Source organism: Eupeodes corollae, chromosome 2 (assembly GCF_945859685.1).
Source record: "Eupeodes corollae chromosome 2, idEupCoro1.1, whole genome shotgun sequence".
NCBI lineage: Eukaryota > Metazoa > Arthropoda > Insecta > Diptera > Syrphidae > Eupeodes > Eupeodes corollae.
Window position 1 is genome coordinate 60,316,701 of NC_079148.1, and position 22,892 is coordinate 60,339,592.

The 22,892-nt window shown below is 37.1% G+C and overlaps 2 protein-coding genes and 1 long non-coding RNA gene across 3 annotated transcripts in view; 2 read left to right on the plus strand and 1 right to left on the minus strand.

The window, feature by feature from the left end:
* LOC129948166 (uncharacterized) overlaps nt 1-12,585 on the minus strand; it is a 31,632-nt gene extending 19,047 nt beyond the window's left edge. Inside the window, exons 1-2 of the long non-coding RNA XR_008781836.1 lie at nt 12,457-12,585; nt 12,231-12,391 (exon numbers count right to left, since the gene is read on the minus strand). This is a non-coding gene — a long non-coding RNA (uncharacterized LOC129948166). The remainder of the gene's footprint in view (nt 1-12,230; nt 12,392-12,456) is intronic.
* LOC129948164 (bystin) lies at nt 10,281-12,039 on the plus strand. The gene is made up of 5 exons (XM_056059043.1): nt 10,281-10,519; nt 10,611-10,993; nt 11,051-11,215; nt 11,274-11,786; nt 11,848-12,039. The coding sequence occupies exons 1-5, from the start codon at nt 10,391-10,393 to the stop codon at nt 11,993-11,995; spliced, it is 1,338 nt and encodes a 445-aa protein (XP_055915018.1). The 5' UTR covers nt 10,281-10,390; the 3' UTR covers nt 11,996-12,039.
* A 3,499-nt stretch (nt 12,586-16,084) lies between the features above and the next one.
* On the plus strand, nt 16,085-17,504 carry LOC129946111 (zinc finger protein 226-like). The gene is made up of 2 exons (XM_056056152.1): nt 16,085-16,298; nt 16,372-17,504. Exons 1-2 carry the CDS (start codon nt 16,143-16,145, stop codon nt 17,497-17,499), a joined length of 1,284 nt encoding a protein of 427 aa, XP_055912127.1. The 5' UTR covers nt 16,085-16,142; the 3' UTR covers nt 17,500-17,504.
* The last annotated feature ends 5,388 nt before the right edge of the window (nt 17,505-22,892 follow it).

The window sequence follows — 22,892 nt, forward strand, 5'->3', positions numbered from 1 at the left end:
CTTAAAACAGAAGCCGTTCAAGAACTGCCCATGCATCCCGAAAAATGCACTGTTTGGTGTGGTTTGTACGCTGGTGGAATCATTGGACCGTATTTTTTCAAAGATGCTGTTGGACGCAACGTTACGGTGAATGGCGATCGCTATCGTTCAATGCTAACAAACTTTTTGTTACCAAAAATGGAAGAACTGAATTTGGCTGACATGTGGTTTCAACAAGATGGCGCTACATGCCACACAGCTGGCGATTCTATGGCCATTTTGAGGGAAAACTTCGGAGAACAATTTATCTCAAGGAATGGACCGGTAAGTTGGCCACCAAGATCATGCGATTTGACGCCTTTAGACTATTTTTTGTGGGGCTACGTCAAGTCTACACAAATAAGCCAGCAACTATTCCAGCTTTGGAAGACAACATTTCCGAAGAAATTCGGGCTATTCCGGCCGAAATGCTCGAAAAAGTTACCTAAAATTGGACTTTCCGAATGGACCACCTAAGACACAGCCGCGGTCAACATTTAAATGAAATTATCTTCAAAAAGTAAATGTCATGGACCAATCTAACGTTTCAAATAAAGAATTGATGAGATTTTGCAAATTTTATGCGTTTTTTTTTTTTTAAAGTTCTCAAGCTCTTAAAAAATCACCGTTTATAACTGATTTTTGTATCAATTTAAAACAAAATCATCGCTTTCTTCACCACTGCTATCTTCCTCAGCCTCAGAATTATTAATATCAACAGGGGGAGATTTAAGTAAACCCACTTCTGCAATTGGCAGGTGTTGCTCTTTTTTTCCGGTAGTTTTTTCATGCTTGTGATTATGGAATCAGAACTTAACAAAAAAAAGTTAAAAATATTTCGGTTAGTATTTTCTTTGCTAGTTTTCCGAGAACGATGCTCTCTATAATTTTTGAAGTCCTTGCTTCTTGAGTCTTGTACTTCCTCAGTCAGTTGACCAATCGGTAACAAAAAAAAAAAAATCAAATGGGGTGGCGCAACAGTCCGTTGTGAACCAGGGCCTAGTGACTTACAACTCTCAACCATTCCTGTGTGCGAGTACTGTTGTCAGGAATGGAAGGGACCTCCAATTTTAGGCCGAATCCGAACGGCTAGTTTGAGAAAGCACGTTTTCATGACAAGAATTACTCTTGAAGGATTTGTCAATTCCTCGCAAGAGGCAGTACCCGCGAAAATAATTTTTTTTTAATTAAGTTGGCACAGGCAGGGATTGAACCCAAGACCCTTTGCATGACAGTCCAACGCACTAACCATCATGCTACGGGTACTACCCGTAACAAAGCATGGACTATTATTTCTGGTCCATGAATACAAAATTTATGAAGGGTTGTTGACATATAATACCAAGGATACTTTTCCACATAATATCTACCAGTGTCAATTGCGTATTTTTTGAACTTCTCGACATCAATTTCATAGCCACTATCCACAACAATCATAATAGAGTGCATCCTTTTTATGAGTTGAACATCAATTTTAGTAATTTCTGCAGAAATTTCAGGATTTTGAAAGAAACGTCTGGCCGTATTGCCATCATTAGAGTTTCCGAATCCGGGCTTCGGTTTGTCGATTATCAAACCACAACGATCTTAAAACTCGTTTTGTATTTTTTTTTGTTTTCTTCAACAATTATTTTGTCATCTCCTCTAGCTTGCCATTTCTTAAGAGGCAATTTGTAGGAGAAGTGAAGTAAATTTTCGAAAGATCTTATCCACCCGTGAAGAACGGACAACCCAAACTCTAAGTTTTCTGTTTTTACTTCCCTTGTCAACACACTATCTATATCATTAAAGCTTCTAGAAGACGCACCACATATGAAACACTTCTGAGTTGATGATTTCCCCGTGATGGCATTACAAACTTTGCCGTCACTCAACGTATGAAGTAGAATATGACTGACTTGTACTTGTTTTTCTTCAATTAACGTTGTTGTCTTTTTTAAATTCTCTTACCTCATTTTCTACTCTATTTTTTTCTGCAATAGTAATTTCTGTAGATTCCTTAACAAACTCTATTTTCAATGGCCTGCAGTATCTTGTAGAACATGGGCGTGGATTATGCCAAACAATCTTGGAACTGTAAGAAAGTCTAAGCGGAACAATGCACGTAATAAAGACAGAAGAATCAGTTGCTTCAAGACCATGGAAAGCTTGTTTGTAGGAGCTGTGTCCCGAACTTCCATCAAATCCCCACTTCCAAAATAAGCACAGATATTCCATTAAAACGGCTGTAAGGAGATTAATAACTTCCTTTTGCGATTCCAACAAACGCTTTGTGGTTAAATCTAGCAGTGCCTGAAGGGTAACCTCTACTAAAGTTTAGCTAACTTTGATGTACTCGGTGGGTGGATAACATTGTTTTTTTGCAGCTTGTAGGACCTTATACGCAGGAAATTTTTCTGGTGCACTCATTCGTATTATATTGTATTGATGCCATGATAGCTGCGCTTCCACTGCAACCCCTAGTGCTTCTTAGCCTGACATTCTACAACTGTTTGTTTCGAGTGAATCCCTGTATGACTTCTATATTTTTTTGCTCGGTCAGGGGTAGTTGTTGTTATCTCCTTTAATACTTCAGAAGCATTAACCTGTCCCATTGCTCTCAAGCTCATTTGAGTTGCAAAACTCAACATAGACATCGATGTAGACTCTCTTAATTTTGCTGTTTTCATTCTTTTTGTACGTTCAGTACTTTTATCAAATGAAACACTTGGTCGACCACGCTTAAGATTTTCTTCAGAGCAACAAAGAAAAGAAACAGATGTTTTGAGCAAGGAATAGTTATTTTTTTGAAAACGTCTCGAATTTTTTTTACAGTTTCAAAAATAAGGTAACACAAGCTACCAAAAACAATAAAAATTAAACCTCAGACTAGGTTAGGTGAGGTTATAGTGGCTGTCCAAGATGGAAACGGACACACTTAGGCCAGTTTAATGGCCCATTGTGATACTACATGAATCTTGAGGCTTCCTCCTAAGCTCAATGGAACCAGACTACTTCGGAACACAATTAAACCGATCAATATTTGCACAAAGAAGCAAAAAAACAGTAATTTCAAAATTTTATTTATGATAATTACCTTTTTAAAATTAAAACCACTTTCTCACAAAAAAATACTTAAATAGCTTAACCAGAACTTGAAGGCTCCATACCGAAAATTTAAATATTAAATAATCTGCACTTTTTTTGTTGCAATTAAAAACACTTTATAAATTTCTTCACAATAAACTGCAGCTATCTGTAAACAAGAATGGCTTGCGCCGATGCATGTAACGCAAACTGTGTTTAGGATAACGGTTTTAAACTTTTGCAATATTAACAGACTATTCAAAAAAAAATTACCCAAAAAATGGCCACCGATTAGGCCATTTTGCCCCATTGTGCTCCGTTAAAGATACGAGGAACAGAATTGTGAATCAAAAAACGAATATGAAAAGCCTAGGCCCTAGGGTACCATATCGTCAGCGAAGCAGGTATGTCTAAAACACATACACGCTTCAGCTTCGGCTTCGTCTGCGTATCGTTAGGCCTGCTTCGAGGTTGCTTTGAATGACATTTCTATTATTTCATCCCTCCAAAGAGCAAATATTTTGTTTGTTGACATTTTTTTACAGCTGATGAGCTGTCAGACAAAGCAAATGTTCAGATAATTGAACTAGAGCTTCCGTTTGGAGTCACATTACGTTACATTACGTTTTTTTCCATACGATTGTCAAACGAAACGTGAGGTCGAAGCTCCATTGTGATAGCATGCATTGAATTCCTATGGCTGAACTCGTAAACGTCAGGCGAAGCCGAAGCTGAAGCGTGTTTGTGTTTCAGCCAGTAAGTGGAATAGACTTTTCATTCATTTTAATAAAAATGAAAAAAAAGGTTCGAAGACAGGATTTAATTTGTCTTTCTTAAACTTGATCCAATACGGTCGCCGAGATATTCCTTGCGCTGATAGTTCTAAAGTGTGACCTTGTGTAGATAATTGGGGAGAACAACTTCTCATTTCCAAAAGAATCAAACTTGTGACCATATCTGCCCTGGAGTAAATGGCACTATATCCAGGAAGAATAGTGAAATAATTGTTGAACCCGTTCACTTGCAAGATCTTTTTTTGAATGGAAGGGCTTGGAACGAAAAATAAGCAGATACAACACAGTTGTCAGTTGTGCCTAGAGGGGATAGAACACTGATATTGTACTTATAAGGGTCAACAGTAAGGAACAACAAGTCTAGAGTCTTTTCTGTTCGGCCATTAAAGTACCATAATCGAATGGGCTAGTTAACCAGATGATAAAGTTGGTTAAACTCAGCAAACATCTCAGACCACACTCCCTCAAGCGTTGCCTCGCCAAAATTCAAGAGACTATCCTAGATTTGGATTTGTGCATAAAAAACAAGTGTGAATAACGTGTTTTTTTATGTAGAAATTGAACTATACAAAAAAGAAATTAAACAAAATCGTTCGTAATGAAAACTGCGATACAATGTTGGAAAAAGATAATCGTGTAGTTGAAAAAAGTGTAAATTATATCAAAACCTTTATTTGATCAATAAAATATAAATGGCCAACGATGGGTTTGATACGATTTTGGTACCATCCTGCATCGGCTGTGTCTGGGAGAGGCCCCGGATTCTCTTCGATGACAGATAAAAATCTGAAACCGAAGTGAGCCTTGACGTCTGCCCAATGATCATGAGAGATGTTACCATGCTCATGACTCCTGTCAATGACCGCGGCTATGATCTTGCCTTTGAGCGCGTCGCTGAAGGAAAGATCTTTATTGAAGGCTGTTGTGCTGTTTGGAAAGCACCTTCTGCCTTTTTGGTTCAGGCTTGTCGCCCTCGAAAGACCTATTGCGATTTGACGTTGAGTCGCCGCAGGTCGGTTTAATATTTTTTCTAAGAAAGCCACTAGCCCACTCGAGTTTTCATGTTTGCTCTGGGGTTCTTTCCGCCGCCGGTATGACACCGACTGCGGCTAGAATCCTCTCAGCCTTGCGTTGGTCTCGATTGGCCTGCGACTTCTTGGACTTCTTTTTGGCCGGCCCAGAGCTATGTCCGTGTGACACAGATGCGGGTCCACCTCCAGATTTAGTCGCTACCGATACCAATCTGGGTGTGCCCTCACCCTTCGAGTCCATTTCATATGTCGCAGATTTTGTCTCTCCAGATGGTGTGTCCCTTCTTAGAGTCGCTTGCAACGTCCTAGCAGGAGCGGGGAAGAGGTGGGGTGTGGAATTGCCGCCCTTGGGACAGTCGAGCGTCACAGCTGTTCCACTGATGGGTAATTCCTTCAAGTAAAGGTTGCGGCTAATAGAGGAAGAAAGACTCCCGCTACTAGTGGCAACCACAGGGTTGACTTGAGTTGGCTCGCCAGCCTTTTCAGGAGATGTGTTATTTGGTAACTTCGGACTTGTTTCTTCACTTGGACTCATGAAACCTGTTTCGATGGGTGTTAAAGTTCCTTTTGAATCTTCAAGTTTGTAGATTTTTATCAGTTGTTTAATTTTTGACTTTTGGCTAGGTTTGAACGATCCATCTTTTTTCCGGTCGATCTCTATACCGAGATAATGTTTCGCTGCACCCAAGTCTTTTATCTTTACTTGCTTTTGGAGTTCTTTATTAATGGTGTTTATAAGTTCAGAAAATCCAGCCACCAGAATGTCATTCACATAAATGTTGTTTGGCCGTTGCTTTCTTTCCTTGAAAACAGACACGGATCAGCTGTCAATGCCTTGAATCCCATTCCAAGCAAGATCTCTGTTACTTTCTTGTTCCATTCCCGGGCTGATTGTTTTAGAATATATATGCCTTTATTAAGTCTAAGCACCTTTTCTTCATGACCCAACATTGAACCCTGAGGGTTGGTCCATGAAAATTTCATCGCTCATTGTTGCATTCAAGTAAGCATTTTTCGCATCAAAATGCCGCACATGCAAACTTCTCAATTGTGTAACCACTAGAAGAGTTCTTATAGTTTCGTGTTTAACCACTGGCGCAAAGGTATCATCGTAATCTTGACCGAATTTTTGAGAAAATCCTCTTGCAACAAGTCGGGCTTTATGAGTTTATTTTGGTTTGAAATACCCATTTACAACTTACTGTTCTTCTTTCAGGCGGCAGATTTGTAAGTGACCAAATTTTAAGCTCGTTCATTGACTTGATTTCCTCTTGTGCAGCTTCAGTCCATTTGCGCTTCTCGGTAAGTGGTAAACGCAATACTTCATCCCAGGATTCTGGTTCTTTCGAGATGCTAACCAGAGCTTTGTACGACAGATGTATTGGAGGAATGCCTTTTTTTGAACGCTTTGAAATTCGAATTTCCTGATTTCCTGATTTGGATTCAAACACTCTAATATGGCTCAGAGCAGGTTTCTCTAGAGTAAACAACGCAATTGGAGTCTTCTCGAGACTTTTACTGGGTAGCCTATTCTGCAAATAGGCTGCTGTTGACACGGCTTCTCCCCAGAAACGATTTGGTAGTTTTGCATCAAGTAACATACACTTCGCTGCTTCAGTTAGGATTCAGTTCTTGCGTTCTGCTACACCGTTTTGTTCTGGTTTGTATGGAACCGAGTACTGATGACGTATTCCTTCCCTCTTCAGAAATGCTTCCAAGTCTTAAGATACGTATTCGTTTCCATTGTCGGATTGCAGAATGCAAGGTTTTTTACCAAACTTGTTGAACATAGCTGTGACATAACCCTTTATAACACTAGCTACTTCATCTTTCGATTTTAGCAAACGCACCACTGTGTTACCAAAAAAATTGTAAATCAGTGTTAAAAAATATCGGTTACTTCCTGGAGTTGATGTCTACATTATTATTGCTTTTCTCTATTTTGTCTCACAGGAAACTTATCCTGTGCCAGCTTGCCTTTGATGCAATGTTCGCAAATGATCTTTTCAGTACACTTCTTTAAATAAATGCCAGTTGCAAGATCTTCCTTCACAAGTCTCTCGATAGCTACTGGATCTCTATGTCCAAGTCGACGATGCCACTGATGAATACACAATGAATTGTCAGCTTTACAGGACAGTTCAATAGAATGTTTAGTTTCCAGCTTGTAAAGACTGTAATTTCCCTTTGCTACAGCAATCATTCGGGATCCATGACCTTAATTTACTATTCGTTGCACCGAAAGCAATCCCCTATCAAGCTCAGGAACAAATGTTATCATTTCGAATCGAATCGAATCAAAGAAGTTTTTATCGTTGGTCATATGGATTGTAGCTTCAGAGTCAATATACCACCCACCACACTCAGGACAAACTTCAAACGAGAGAAAATCATGGATGTTGATTCAACAGATGACTTGGCATGCTTCCCTTTTTGCAAAGTTGACTTGTATTTGTAGCAGCCCGCTTTAACATGTCCTATACAATAAAAGCACGTTTTTGCTTCTTTTACATCCGTCTTCTCGGTTTTGTAGACTTTTGATTTCTTCTTTGGTTAGTCCACATTGCTTTCAAAACGTCTTTGATATTCGTCTAACATCTTACCGGTGATACATTCAATTGTTAAGTCTGCCTCATCTCGACCTTCGAGTGCAGTAACAAGCCCAGAGTAAGATTCTGGTAGAATCACCAACAAAACTGAAACAACTTCATCTTCCTCTTAAGGTTTTCCAGAAGCTCTCAACAAACCTACAACCTTAAGAATAGCATCTATATGGTCATACATCTTACCAACAGTATAGTAAATGCCATATAATTTTCTTCTTAAGCACAGGCGACTTCCAAAAGTTGACCTCTCGTATTTCTTAGAGAAAACTTCCCAAATACTAAACGCATCTTCTAGACGGGCAATGGGCATCAATTGACATTCATCTACGCTCAACGTTAAATAAGCTTTCGCTTTATTATTCTTCTTCGTCCATTCATCATCGATTTCTGTGGTTTCGTTTTGCTAACAACATCCCAAAGTTCATCTCTTATAAGGACGGCTTGAATTTTCGTCTTCCACCAACTCATCTGCAAAATATGGTCGGAAGAAAGCATGCCCGATGAGTGGAATCTCAGCATAGTGTGCCCGATACACAAGAAAGGAGACCCTCTAAACTGCGCCAACTACAGAGGCATCAGTCTCCTTAACATTGCGTATAAGATCCTCTCTGCCGTATTATGTGAACGTCTGAAGCCATTCGTCAACAACCTGATTGGTCCTTATCAGTGTGGCTTCAGACCAGGAAAGTCCACTATCGACCAAATATTCACACTACGGCAGATCTTGGAAAAACCCAGAGCTTCAAATCGATACCCACCATCTCTTTATCGATTTTAAAGCCGCGTATGACAGTATCTATAGGGAAGAGCTCTACCGAGCAATGTCTAGTTTTGGCATCCCTGTCCAACTTATCCGTTTGTGCAGAATGACGATCGAGAATGCACGCTGCTCTATCAAGGTCGGAAAAGATCTTACCGATGCATTTGATGTCAAAAAAGGTTTTAGGCAAGGCGATGCACTGTCATGCGACTTCTTCAACATCGTTCTGGAAAGAATTGTGCAAAATTCAACTGTCAACACTATTGGCACAATATTCCAAAGGTCCATCCAATTATCCAATATGCAGATGATATTGACATAATTGGAAGATCAAAGCGTGATGTCAGTGGAGCGTTTTTGAGCATTGCGACGGAAGCGAAGAAGATGGGTTTAGTGGTCAATGAAGACAAGACCAATTATATGCTCTCATCAAAAAAGTACACTGAACGACGACGTCTTGGATAAAACGTCACCATGGACAGCTATAACTTTGAGGTAGTTAAGGGCTTTTTCTACCTAGGCACCGCTATTAATACAGACAACGACACCAGCGCTGAAATCAAACGAAGAATAACTCTTGCAAATCGCTGCTTCTTTGGACTTAGAAGGCAATCGAGAAGTAAAGTCCTCTCTCGAGCATCTAAAATCACCATCTATCGGACTCATCACCCCGGTTCTCATTTATGGCGCTGAGCCCTGGACCCTGTCAAAAAAAGATGAGAGTGTCTTAGGATGCTTCGAGAGAAAAATTCTTCGGGTGATTTTTGGTCCCGTACACATAGATGGACAATAAAGGAGAAGATATAACGACAAACTGTACGGGCTGTTCAGCGACACTGACCTAGTTAGCAGAATTAAAGTCCAATGGCTTAGATGGCTGGGTCATGTAGAGCGGATGGACATCAACGCTCCAGCCCGGAAGGTCTTCGAATCCAATCCCGTGGGACGGCGCAGTAGAGGAAGACCGCGACTCAGGTGGCGCACCCAGGTGGGAGAGGGCCTCAACTCACTAGGCGTGCGAAACTGGAGACAGCTAGCTAGAGGCCGAGCTGGCTGGAGACGCATGTTGGTTGAGGCCCAGGTCCGCCCCGGACTGTAGCGCCACCTTAAGTAAGTAAGTAAGTAAGCACCTTAAAGCAACTTTTTTTAAAATACTTGGTTGTGTTTTTGTATAGTTGTATACAAAAATTGATAAATTTTATATTTAAATATTTCAATATTCAAAAGAAAAAATCCACTTAAGAAAAGGTGACAAACTTTATAGGCCAATGAAATGCTATATTTCAATCTTTTTTTCAATATTAAGTTGTTGGCAACTACCTTATGGGAACTAGAAGTTTACTGCACCTTAAAGTTGTAGGAAACTTAACTTCGTAGTGGTGTGCGGGCTTCCTAGTATGGATTAACTTGTGTCTGCACTTCAGTCTGCAGACAATGCAACATGAAGAAATCACACTGGTTATATAGAGAGATGAGTTAAAAAGTGCCAACGTCTTCAAAAATGCAGATTTTAGGAAATCGTTATCGGTTTGAATTGATTTTAAACTCATATCAGCACAAGAATTCTATAACTTGGTTGTCCTGCGAAGATCTTAAGTGAAGTTATAGGAAATCGGAGAAGTACTATAATCTTCGAAATCTTGTTGGAATTATAACACAAGCTTTACATTCTTCTTTTCTTTATACTGTTACTTTTTTTACGTTTTGTTACACCTTTTCCAGGAAATTCATTTAAATATTCTTTTAATTTTCTTGGTCATAAAACTGATTGCACTATTTTTCTTACATTAATGAGATACTTTTTGGAATTAAGTACTTTACTTTTAAAGCCATGTGTTTTTGTTTTTCGAATATATTTTTCAATTTTCTTGCTGTTTTGTAGACCCCTTTACAATTGGTCTTCCCACTTGCACTTCCACCTTAATGTTTAATTGTGTCGTACAAATAAACACGCCTATTACTTGACATTTGCTTTTGACGTCTGTCACTTTTCTTGACATTTGAAATAAAAAAACACGTGCCGTGCAGTTTGTTGCAATTGAATTTCGTTAATGCAGAAGGAAAACAAAATATAAATTAATTCTTTGATTTGTGCTATAAATATTCACTGCAAATATGGGAAAAGCCAAAAAAATCAACAAAGTAAATTCCAAGTCCCAAGTTCCCTTGGATAAACAAATGACACAAGGGAAAGTGGTTAAAAAGAACAGAGACAAACTTTACCTTCGCGCAGAAGAACATTCAGTAAGTTTAAACTTTACGTTTAAATAAATCATTCGCTTTTTATCTTCTGTATTGTCAACTTATAATAATTTTGTGTTTATTAAACATTAAGGTCGTTGATAGCAGAACAAGTAAGAAGATTTTGCAAGCCGCCAAACAGCAACAACTCGACCTCAACGAAGAAAACTTCCCCGATACTCTTGGTGCAAAACGCAAAACAACAAAATTCAATTTGGGACCTTCGCTTAGTGGTTTCGGAGATGATGATGATGATGACGATGATCGCAACGAAGTTACAGCCGATGATTTTATGGATGATTTAAAGATCGACGATGACGATACTGAGGCATTTGAACGTTTCCAAAACAGTACCAGCGCAAAGCGAACTTTGAATCTATCGGAGATTATTAAGCAGAAAATCGCTGAGAAACAAGGTGAACTCCAATCAAAATTGAGTGATCAGGGTTCTCTAAAGATTGAAGACATCGACAAAAGGTATTAATGAAGTCATTATGTTTGAACAAAAGTTCTATTTCATATTTCCCAAATCAGAGTTCTTGAAATGTACGAAGGTGTCAGAGATGTTATGAAGCGTTACAAAAGTGGAAAAGTGCCCAAAGCATTCAAAATCATCCCTAAACTGCGTAACTGGGAGCAAATTCTATTCATTACCGAACCACACAACTGGAGTGCTGCTGCAATGTTCCAAGGAACCAGGTTTGAATTTATTTTAAACTCATATCAATTAGTTGCGTCATTAATTTCTCCTTTTTAGAATATTCTGTTCAATCTTATCGCAGTCAATGGCACAGAGATTCTATAACCTGGTTCTCTTGCCAAGAGTTCGCGATGACTTAAGTGAATATAAGAAACTCAATGTCCATCTGTATAATGCTTTGAAAAGAGCCCTCTTCAAACCAGCCGCTTTTATGAAGGGAATTATTTTGCCTCTCCTAGAGTCGGGAGATTGCACCCTGCGTGAAGCAATCATATTTGGCAGCATTGTTTCCAAGAATCGGATACCAGTTCTGCATTCTGCTGCATGTCTGTTGAAAATTTGTGAAATGGGCTACACTGGAGCTAATTCGATATTCATTCGGATTTTCCTCGAAAAAAGATACGCTCTACCGTATCGAGTTGTAGATGCTGCAGTTTTCCACTTCCTCAGATTTGAACAAGACAAACGAGTAATGCCTGTTTTATGGCACCAGAGTTTGCTAACGTTCGCTCAGCGTTACAAAAATGATATATCATCTGAACAGAAAGAAGCCCTTTTGGGATTGTTAAAGTAAGTAATTGAACTTCAACTGAAATTCTAGTAAAGTGATGATAACTTAAATTTTGTTTAGGACACATGCACATCCGAAAATCGGTCCAGAAGTTAGACGAGAACTTCAATCGGCAGTTTGTCGTGACATTGAAGGTATGGAATGTGATAATGCTAAGGGAGCTGTCCCCATGGAGCAATATACAGATGAAGATGTTAATTTTTCATAGAATTATAATAAATTATTAAAAGTAAATTTTTAATAGTAAACTACCTACGAGGTATTTTGTTTTAATAAAATTAAGGAATTAAAGGAAACTGGGGAAAAGCCAAAATACGTGTAATGGTAACTCACATTAAAAGTAAATGATACCAAAATAAAGCTGACAAAAAAGAATAGTTGAATTTTGTTTGCAAGATTTCTTTAGATCCTATGGATTGGACTTAAGGCTAGCTTCTACTTACCAGTTAAAACAATGAGAGAACTTTATTGAAAAGATTTAAGGTCACTTGCTTTACACTGAAACTGAATCTACTTTTTGTAAATATATTTTTTAACGTCATTTCTTAAAAGATGTCTTTTTTTAATCCCAAGGGTGCTGAGACTTGAAATTGATGATTTATAACTAGAAAGAAAAAGAAAAGCTCAAGTTATGTTTCATTGTTCATGTCCTCCCTGCCATGGAATTACCTAAAAGCACTTCGAAATTGTATAATTGTTGGATAAAGCTTAAATTTTATAAAACCGAATTTTCTTTTAAAAATAAATTTAAACAATTAACAAATTTAACACAAGCAAACAATTAAAACTGCGGAGCTTGACGTTAAAGTAAAAGTACAGTTTTGGATTTCTTTTGTGATCTGTTCTTTTTGTGGTCTGTTCATTTTCATAACTAAACTATTGACAGGTTCAGACGATATAAGGGACTTGAGCTTAAGCCAAGTTTCTTGTATCTGATTGGCCAGCTGCCAATTAGAGCAATTTAATTGAAAAATTGAGTGGACAAGAATGACAGTTGATCATTCAAATAAAGGGTGAACTTAATAACTATGATTTATTTACGTTCTCAACAATTCTATTTAATGTTTTGTGTAAAAGGGTTAATTGTTATATTGAAAATGAATCGGTTATTTTAGAAACAACATAAGTCAGCTTTTCACAAAAAAAAACTGAGTGTACTATTTCATTGTTCCGAAGAGAAACGACATATTTGTACACATAACGGTCCGTTATTTTTCTGACAGAAGTTTTTATATTAAAAACATACCAGCTGGTGTAATTACTTAAATAGTTTAAGTTTCGTGTTAAATAAAAATAAATTGGGTGGCGCAACAACTCGTTGTGAACCAGGGCCTAGTGACTTACAACTCGCAACCATTCATGTGTGCGAGTACTGTTGTCAGGAATGGAAGGGACCTACAATTTTTATCCGAATCCGAACGGCTAATTTAAGAAAGCACTTTTTCATGACAAGAATTACTCTTGGAGGAAGAGGCACATACCCGCGAAAATTAATTATTTTAAATTAAGGTGGCACAAACAGGGATTGAGCCCAAGACCCCTTGCATGACAGTCCAACGCACTAACCATCATACCACGGGTACTAAGTTTCGGGTTAGATAAAAACTATTGGCGGAATATGTATAGACTACTGCAAAATCTTCAAATCCCATGTACAGGAAACGTTCTACTTAAGGCAACTTACTGTTAGCGTATTTTGTATACACGATCTTCGAGACAACACCGCCATTTTATTTGTTTACCGCTGGAAAGGGCCCGAATGAATATGCTCTTTTTTAAATCAATTTTTTGAAAGTAACATGAAGGATGTCCAGGAGTTACATATTTTTTCAGATGGCTATGATGGTCAAAATAAAAATCACACAGTGATAAGATTTGTATCATCTTTAGTAGCTTTAAAAAAGTTCAAGACTATTGAACAGTATTTTCCTATACGAGGACATTCCTTTTTACCTCGTGATAGAGACTTCGCAGTCCTAAAACGTAAGATTAAACAAACTGATAGAATTTATGCCGATTTGATACTGTCTTCTTCAGTCTCAAACAAATTTACAGTCATTTTACCAAAAACGGCTGATCTCATCGACTACAAAAACCTGGTGGCCACGCTTTTATAAAAGAAACATGCTTTCAATGGAGTCCCTTGGAAGACATGTGGCTAGAGAAAATAAGTATACGTTTACTATAAGTAAATTTACTCAGTTTTCCAACTCGGATTGTTATGATAAAACAGTTGTTTCGAGAGACTTTATTAATGGTTTTACAAGTCATACATTTAACCTGGGAAACCTTCAAAGAGATGAACTGGTAGCTCTACCGCAAGCCCTTGCTTATCCCTCTGGAAAGGTGCCAATCAATATTAAGAAGATGAATGATATAAAAAAACTAAAATCGTATCTACCAGGAAACGTTAACATTCAAGATTACTCTGATGAGATTTTCGCTTGGCCAACTTGCGAAAAGGATCCAATCGATACAGATCAATAGTATTTTCGTTATATTTTTGTAAGCATTTTAATAAATTTTATAATAAATAAAAGTTTCTTTATTTCAGACACGACATAAGTCAAGCACCTTTAATGGCTTAAAAACCGGATAAGACTCAAAAAAAGACAAACAAATTGGCGGTTTTAAAATGCATCTTAATGCAAATTATAACTTTGCATACTCAAAATGTTGAGTGTTGTGGAATTTTATCATATAAAACAGTTTTTTGTTTCTCCTGAAAAGTTAATGTTCATTGACTTATGTTGTTTCTGAAATAACCGATTCAAATGGAATAAGGACTTTGTCTTAACAATACAAAACCCAACTTATGACGGACTTACAATCCAGTCAAGACTTTTTATGTCAAAATGTCATCTTATCACGTTTGCCATTCAACTGAAAGCTAATTTTTTTCTCTGATTTATTTATTTTCTGCACAGTTTAATTTTATGTTAAACGATTTTTTGTCAAATTGAGAAAAAAGGAATAAGTAATAATTTCTTTATCATACAAAATATTACTCATTATAGACTTACACAGCGCCTGGGAAGTTTTTGTAGACAATAATATTGCTCCTACTTTTCGCGGGATCATCTGAAGGTAGGGTTAGTAAGGTTCCAAGTTAATTTTGTCGAATTTTAAGTTCAATTACTGCTAACGAAGTCCATTATACAGGAGATTGATTTAATTTGTCGAACTGGAAGCTTGGAAGAAAAGAATACAAATAAAAAGTAATTCGTCAAATAATTTAAACAATAAAGGTTAATTCCTTTCTTTCCAGAAATAATTAAATATTTATCTAATCAAATTTTATTAAAGTTTAGATAAATTATTCGGTTGAGTTTGTATTGCTAAGGATGGACATACACAACTGAAGAGATTGACCTTGAGCTATTTGAACGTGCGATTGGTTTCGAGCCCTTTGGACTCCCGTCGTTATGGTTCATTTGATAACATTGTTAACCTAATAGCCACCTTTTTTCTTCTAAAGCAAATTCTGTTTTGATTTTCGTATTATTCTTTTGCAACACTGGGTCCTGATTATGAGGTTCGCGGCGGATCGTTTTCAATTCGACCTTTCAAATTCGACTCGCAGTGATTTGACACTCTTGGTTTGACTTTTTCTTCCTATATTCCAGTGATTTGATAGCTTTCCAAATAAAATTTGTTTTGTTTTGATTAAATTTGTGATGTATTCAAAATTTTATATTTTTTTGTGGATTGTGGATAAATCATAAGAAAATTAAAATAATGCTAACTCACATTAAATAATTACAATCGAGAAAGAATCCACGAAATCTAACAGTGAATAAAATGAACACTCTTTCGCCTGTGAATCCGCCAAAAAAGCTATCGGATTTCAACTCGCCAACAAACATTACGACGTATCAAATTTGCCTTCGAATTCGTTAATTGGTCGAATCCCATAACCATTCCCCTGTATTGTTAAAAAGTTATAGTATTTTATAGGAAGTCCAAAAGAGTTATCACTGGTGTATTCTGTCAATACTACTTTTGTGCATTATGCAGATGCAGGCACATTTACAAAAAATTCACATGTATTGTTAAATTCCCTTACATACCGTGAAATCATTTTCTACACAAATTCCATTCCAATGGAAATTTTATTCCTTGAAGTGGTTAAAAAATAAACGCACATTTTTATATTGAAGAATATGCAAATTGCTCATGTAGATGCTATATTATTATTATAAGTATTTCAAACAAAATGTCATCTATTGTGAATCTTTCCGGCTTCGAGTAATCATTGTGAATTAACAAGATGTAAACAACAAGTGAAAGTGACATTTCGTAGAATTATTTTTAGCATTAAGTTGTGTTGTGATTTCTAACTATAACTTTACTAAATGGATGGAGAAGAAGAAATAGAATTTCTAATTCTACCAATTGAAATCTGTCGAATATGTACAAATTTACAATCAAATTTAGATATACTCACAGACAAATTGGAAGATGAAAATGTTTTACTTCATGAAGCACTGGAATTTGTGTCATGCATCAGGGTAACTATTCAAAACAATGTTTATGTTTCTTGTTCGAACACATTTTAAATAACCAAACATTTCTTGAATACAGATTGATTTCAATGATGGCATGAGTCGAACCATGTGCTTAACATGTTGCAAAAAACTATCGGATGCCTACAAATTTAAAAATCAAATTCTTGACTCGTACAGAGCGTTCTACAAACAGACTTCAGATGTAAATTTCAAAAGAGAAGATCTGATTTATGAGGAAGATTCTGTGATAGATGATATTGACGCAAACAGTTCAAAAGATTCCAAACTTGAAGAAGAACCTGCGCTGGTCATCGAACGGGCTAATGAACTTGGAATTAAGTTAAGCACAAATGCAATATCCTTCATTCTTGAACAGAATAGTTGCAAAACCAGAGGCAACATAAAACAATCGCCATCACAAGAAAACCTTTTATCAGATGAAGAAAAAGCTACTGTTATAGACGCCAAACCATATAAACCACCACCTTTGGAAGAAAATAATAAAGTCCAACAAGTCTGTAGACCTTATATTAAAGTCGAAACAACGCCCATAGAACAAACTCACCAAAACGCACCATCACTTAAATCAAAAGGACCATCCATAGAAGACGACCAGAACAATTATATCAAATCACCTCCTTCAGAACAAACGAACAAAAAGGCTAAAGAAACACTAAATATACGGCCTCTCGAAACAAATTTTACCTCATTAGATAACAGAAGATGTCGTACCACTAGAAGTAATTCATCTCTAAAAAGCAATTTAGAATGCCATATTTGCCATAAGATTCTTCCCAAGAAATCAAACTTGAGAGACCACATGAGACTACATGCAAACGAAAAGAATTTCGTGTGTTCATATTGTGAAAAAGGTTTTGTACAAGTTGCAAACTATCGCATGCATTTGAGAGTGCACACGAAAGAACGACCTTACCAATGTCATTTATGTCCAAAAACTTATTCTCAAGGAGGTTCGCTTAAAATGCACATAAGGTCACATACCAAAGAAAGAAACTATGTGTGTGAAGTTTGCCTTAGGGATTTTACCAATTCCTCGGATTTAGGTAAACATAAAAGGATACACGATCCAAGTCAGCACTTTGCATGTGAAACATGTGGGCGTTTGTTTAGCCAAAGGATTAATCTTAAAACACACGTAAGAAAGGTCCATTCTAAAGCGAAACAAATAAAAAATAATTCTTAACAACATTTGTGGAATATTGTGTTTTCATTCAACTCTTTTGTTTGTTCCTTTAGTTGGCAGGGAACCTAGGCCTAGTTTTTTTTTTTAAGTTTTTTGCTATTTGCGATTTGTTTCTCAAAAGTTAAAAAATTTGTTTTCTTTTGCATCCTGCGTTTTTCTCGGAAACGGTGCCACTTGCAATCAAGACTGCCTACAACTCTTATATTAAACAATTTCCTTTTGTCAAATTATTTTAAACAACTATTTAACGAATTACTCTAGTATTCAAAGCAAACTAATAAAATCCAACCTTTGAAAAGACGAAAGTTAGAAAAAACGAACGGTTTAATTTAACCAACTTTCAAACAACTTAATTTTTCAAACTTTCCACTGCGCAAACTTTTCGAATTTGTGACCATTTCAATTTGATTTTTTAAGTGGGTTCGAAATTCAAACAGTCGAAAAGTTGAATGATGATTCAAACAAACAAATAGTTGAGTGGTAGAAAGTTTGAAGAGTTGAAGGGTCGAAAATGTGGAAGTCGAATTGTTTAAAAGTCAAAGTTGAAGAATTAAAAAAACGAATAATTTTAACTCGACTTTCGGTAATGTTTAAAAAGTCATAAATATGAAATAAAAAAAATAATGAGAAAAATAAAAACTAACAATTCGACTTTTCGAAATTTAAAACTTTCAACAATTAAATTTAGTTCGAATAGTTAAAAAGTTGAATGGTATTAAGGTATATTCGAATGCGAAAATTTATCATTTGTTTCTGAATTCTGTTAGTTTTGGAGAGTTTTTATTTAAATACTATATTTTTAGAAGGTCTTCATGAATGGTATCCTGGTCTTAATAGCAGAACAATAGTGACAACCTAGTTAGAAAGCCATCTTTCTTAGAGGAATTGTATTTAAAAAAAATTAACGATTTAATTTCGTTGACATCAGATTTTGAGGATAGTAAATCACATCACATTTTCTAAGTACACTAGATCTCCTTCTGACTGGGACTTATACAAACAAGCTCTAAAGCAATATAAAAAAGAATTAAGAAAGAGTAAGAGGTCTTCTTGGAGAAATTTTTGTGGTAAAATAGAAAATACTTCAGAAGCCTCAGGACTCAGGAAAATTCTCTCAAAAAGTCCAACAATACCCAGTACTTTAAAGACAGAAGCAGGCACGTGGACTATCACAGATGAGGAATCTCTTAATCTGTTATTAGACACCCACTTTCCAGGTAGTTCTAACATACTCAACGACTTAACATCAGAGTCTCAAGCTTCTACAAGCGATTTAGTTGATCTAATAACGCGGGAAAAACTGCAATGGGCCATAGACAGCTTTGATCCATATAAATCTCCAGGACCAGATGGAATCATTCCGGCCGAACTACAAAAATGCTCAGACATGATTATTCCACCATTGGAAATCATTCTGACAAGCTGTGTAAGGTTGAGATATATTCCCAAAGCCTGGAGAATGGCAAAAGTAGTCTTCATTCCCAAAGCAGGGAAACCCTCACACGTTAACCCTAAAGATCTACGACCAATCAGCCTATCATCCTTCCTTCTTAAAACCTTGGAAAGATTGATTGAAATTTATATCAGACATAATTTAAAACCATGTCTCATTTCCACAGCTCAACATGCTTTCTCTAAGGGAAAATCAGTAGAATCAGCACTTCACTCACTGGTACGTACTATTGAACATTCCCTCGAATACAAAGAATATAACCTGGTAGCGTTCCTAGATATTGAAGGAGCTTTCAGTAACCGGGCGATCACAACAGCAATGGATAAGCTGAAATTAGAGAAGTCACTCATAGATCTTATAAGTCTCATGCTCAAAAGCAGGACAATAATTTCTAACATGAGAAGTTTTACTACCACCAGATCGGTGAATCGAGGCACTCCCCAAGGTGGAGTCCTTTCGCCTCTTTTATGGAACATGGTATTAAACGACCTACTTACAGCATTGGAAGCAGAGGGTTTTAAGGTGATTGCCATGCTGACGATGAACGTTGCGATATCCGTATCTGGGAAGCATCCCCAAGTTCTCTCGGAACTCCTACAAAATGCCCTAAATAGGCTAACTAAATGGGCTAAGCAATGTGGATTGGACGTCAACCCACATAAAACAGAATTAATACTCTTTTCGAGAAGATATAAAATTCCTCAGATTAGCCCATCCAAGATTAAAGGAATACCATTAAGCTTTTCCGACCAAGCTAAATATTTGGGCCTCATTTTAGACAAAAAACTAAATTCGAAGGCAAATATTGATAAAAGAGTCAAAAAGGCAAAATGGGGCTTCTCCCCAAAAATAACCCACTGTCTATACACTTCGGTAATCAGGCCGATACTCATTTATGGAGCCGTCGTATGGTGGACCGCACTGGACAAGATGGTAAATCTAAATATGTGCATTACAGGAGCACTTAGCTCGACACCAACCGCAGCACTGGAAGTGCTTTTAAACCTAACACCACTTGACATCTTCTATAAAAAGGTGGCTGCCAACTCATGTGTAAGGCTTAGAGCCACCTCTCAATGGACCAGTAACAATACTGGACATACTACTGTTCTAGACAGTTTCAGATCTATCCCAGATCGCTTAGACTATACCACCCCAAAAATGGTATTCGGTAAAAGCTTTTATGTGTGCATCCCTTCAAGATCCTCCTGGGAAGAAGAGGGACCCCTGGAAGACGATGCGGTACACTTCTATACTGACGGTTCAAAGACCGATCACGGAGTTGGAAGTGGTTTTTCAGAACAATCTATCCTATAGACTTCCCAATCAATGTAGTGTATTCCAGGCAGAAGTAATGGCAATTAAAGAAGCACTATCCTGACTCAAAGAAAACGTTATATCTTGTAAGGATATACGAATCTTCTCAGACAGCCAAGCCGCTCTTAAATCTCTCGTGTCTGTCTCCACAAACTCTCAAACAGTCCAAAGTATAAGCTCAGCAATTGGAGTAATAACGGGACACTACCTCATAGGAAGACATGCTCTGAGGCTAGGGGTCTACACAAATGACTTCTGTAGAAGCTGCATGGACGAGGAAGAAGAGGAAACGGTCCAACACCTTCTATGTACATGTCCAGCACTCTCCATTAGAAGGAATTACTTTCTCGGTAATCCCTTCTTCGATAACACCAGTGAACTGGCAACGATTGAAACAAAACGTCTCTCTAACTTTATTAAAAGTCCAAAATGGTTTGTTTAAATTCATTACTCTCCCATGAGTAACCTCATTAGTGGTATCACAATGGACCCTTGAGGTCTACGTGCGTCAATGACATTTGGACAGCCACTCCAACCTAACCTAACCTAAAAAAACATCTATTGTTAAGGCTCTTCTAAAGAATAATTTCAAAGATGAGGAAAAGAACAAAAATTAAAATTAATTACAAACTGAGGATGGGAATCGTTGGGTAGGATGATTAGGGAAGCGGAAATAGATGGGAATAGGTATAGTAAGGGCCGAATGTCTGGTAGACGGGGCCGTGGCATGCTGGCGATGCGCGGGCTAGCTCACCGGATATAGGGGAGGACCTTGCACCTACACCAAACCTCACCTCGCTACAAAAAATCGAACCATGCCAACAGCGATCTTCACTTTTCTCTATAAAAATCATCTCCTTTTAAACCCTCTCTCCTCCTTCTAGTGCTCACACTGTGCCTCTGCATAATAAGGGTAGTAATATCCTCTTGAGTGTGTGTTTATTATAAAAAAAATTCACTCACACATCAAATTACCTTTTACAACCTTTTGGAACTACCTTGCAGATGTTGTTGCAGTTGAGCCTTCCCGCTCCTGGAATCCTTGTGGCTCTAATTGGTTGTCTAGGACTCCCCTGTGGCGATCGTCCTCCCAGCTCACCACATTCCACCCTTTCCACCGCCAGAAAAGTTAAACCCCTAGAAACTCATATCTGAGAGTCTTCCACTTTCTTTAAATAAATACACAAATCATTTGGGTGGCTCACAATTAAAAAAGATATTTACTAACGTCCGATTTTGGTTTTGACGAAAACGTTGAAAAATAGATATTATAAACAGAAATTAAAAAAAATAATATAGTGATAATTTTGTTGAATGTGGACGGCATATTTATATAAAATGTTAAGGATAATTTTTGAATATTATTATAGGTTTAGGAAATGATAAATTTATATAGCCAATGATAAATATTTAGATGAAAAAAAGGACTCAGTTCACTTGCGGACCTTTATGCCCGCTCTGTCACACCTTTCCAGTTTCCTTACCAACTTTTTACCAAGTTTATAGAGCGCTCTTTAGAAGGAGTTTTAGTACCCTTTTTTTTTGGTACCTTCACAATCTAAAAACTCTCTTAGGGGAAACTCGATCTAACCCGCCGACCCGGTTGTCACAACGATGTTCCTTTTTCTCTCTCAATACTCATAGAACTAATATTATCAATTTCAAATTTTCAAGTTTTTAAATTTAACTGCCAACACAAAAATCAATTCGCCCGGGCTTATACTTTATTTTATTGACCGCGATGACCGAATTTCAGCTTCTGCTGAATCGCACCCTACCGGTTGCGGTATCCGATGAATATTTTGTTTCGAGAACAGGGAACTTTTCGTGATTTCTGATATTGGGTTTAAATAGGGTATCGCGTGATGATGTTGCCTTTTTCTTTTAAATTTTCAGAAAAAAATATTTAAAATTTACGGACCACTTATCTGAATTATGGTGGCTTCCACTTGTATAATTGCTGACCGTTGTTCCACGGTTCTTACACCAGTTGATTTTGTTCCGTTTATTTCGGTACCTCCAACGACGCACAAAGGCTAACGACCGTTGTTGCCTGTAGTTTCACCCGCGATACCTAATGCAAATTCCATTTAAATTCCTAATTCTCCTTTTCTAGTTTGTTACACAAAATCTCCTTCCCAAATTATTCTATATCCAACACTTTAAATCTAATAAAAAAAACAATATATAATTTAAATTAACACTGACTTTGAACTGAAAAATTCACAAAAAAAACTCTTACTTTTTGTACTAGCACCACTTTGATCTTACATCGGGGATGAATACTTTGGAACTAAAAACGTACCTCTAATACATATCCCTGATACGGTACCTTCTCTTATTTAGTTCCCTTAAAAAAACTACCAGTATTCTCTTACTGTGTTAAGGTACATGGGAGCCGTTTTCCTAAGTCCCACCACTTTTAAGGGGGTCTCCTCCCCCAATCCCTTCTCGCCTATGATATTTTGGTCTATAATGCCCCCCCTGCACTCGTTCATATCTTCGACACGAACCTAAAAACGAATTTCACTTAGGAAATGTTGTATCCTGGGCTGAGTGGTTTGAAATAATTAATGCAAACAAATTCTAGTGAATTTAATACTTTATTAATAATTAAGTTAAG

Bases quoted from the DNA above. Each gene is read 5' to 3' on its own strand.
- LOC129948164 (XM_056059043.1), top strand. From the start codon at position 10,391: ATGGGAAAAGCCAAAAAAATCAACAAAGTAAATTCCAAGTCCCAAGTT. The intron at 10,994-11,050 runs GTATTAATGAAG...TTCCCAAATCAG, and splicing joins ATTGAAGACATCGACAAAAG to AGTTCTTGAAATGTACGAAG. The intron at 11,216-11,273 runs GTTTGAATTTAT...TCTCCTTTTTAG, and splicing joins GCAATGTTCCAAGGAACCAG to AATATTCTGTTCAATCTTAT.
- LOC129946111 (XM_056056152.1), top strand. From the start codon at position 16,143: ATGGATGGAGAAGAAGAAATAGAATTTCTAATTCTACCAATTGAAATC. The intron at 16,299-16,371 runs GTAACTATTCAA...TCTTGAATACAG, and splicing joins AATTTGTGTCATGCATCAGG to ATTGATTTCAATGATGGCAT.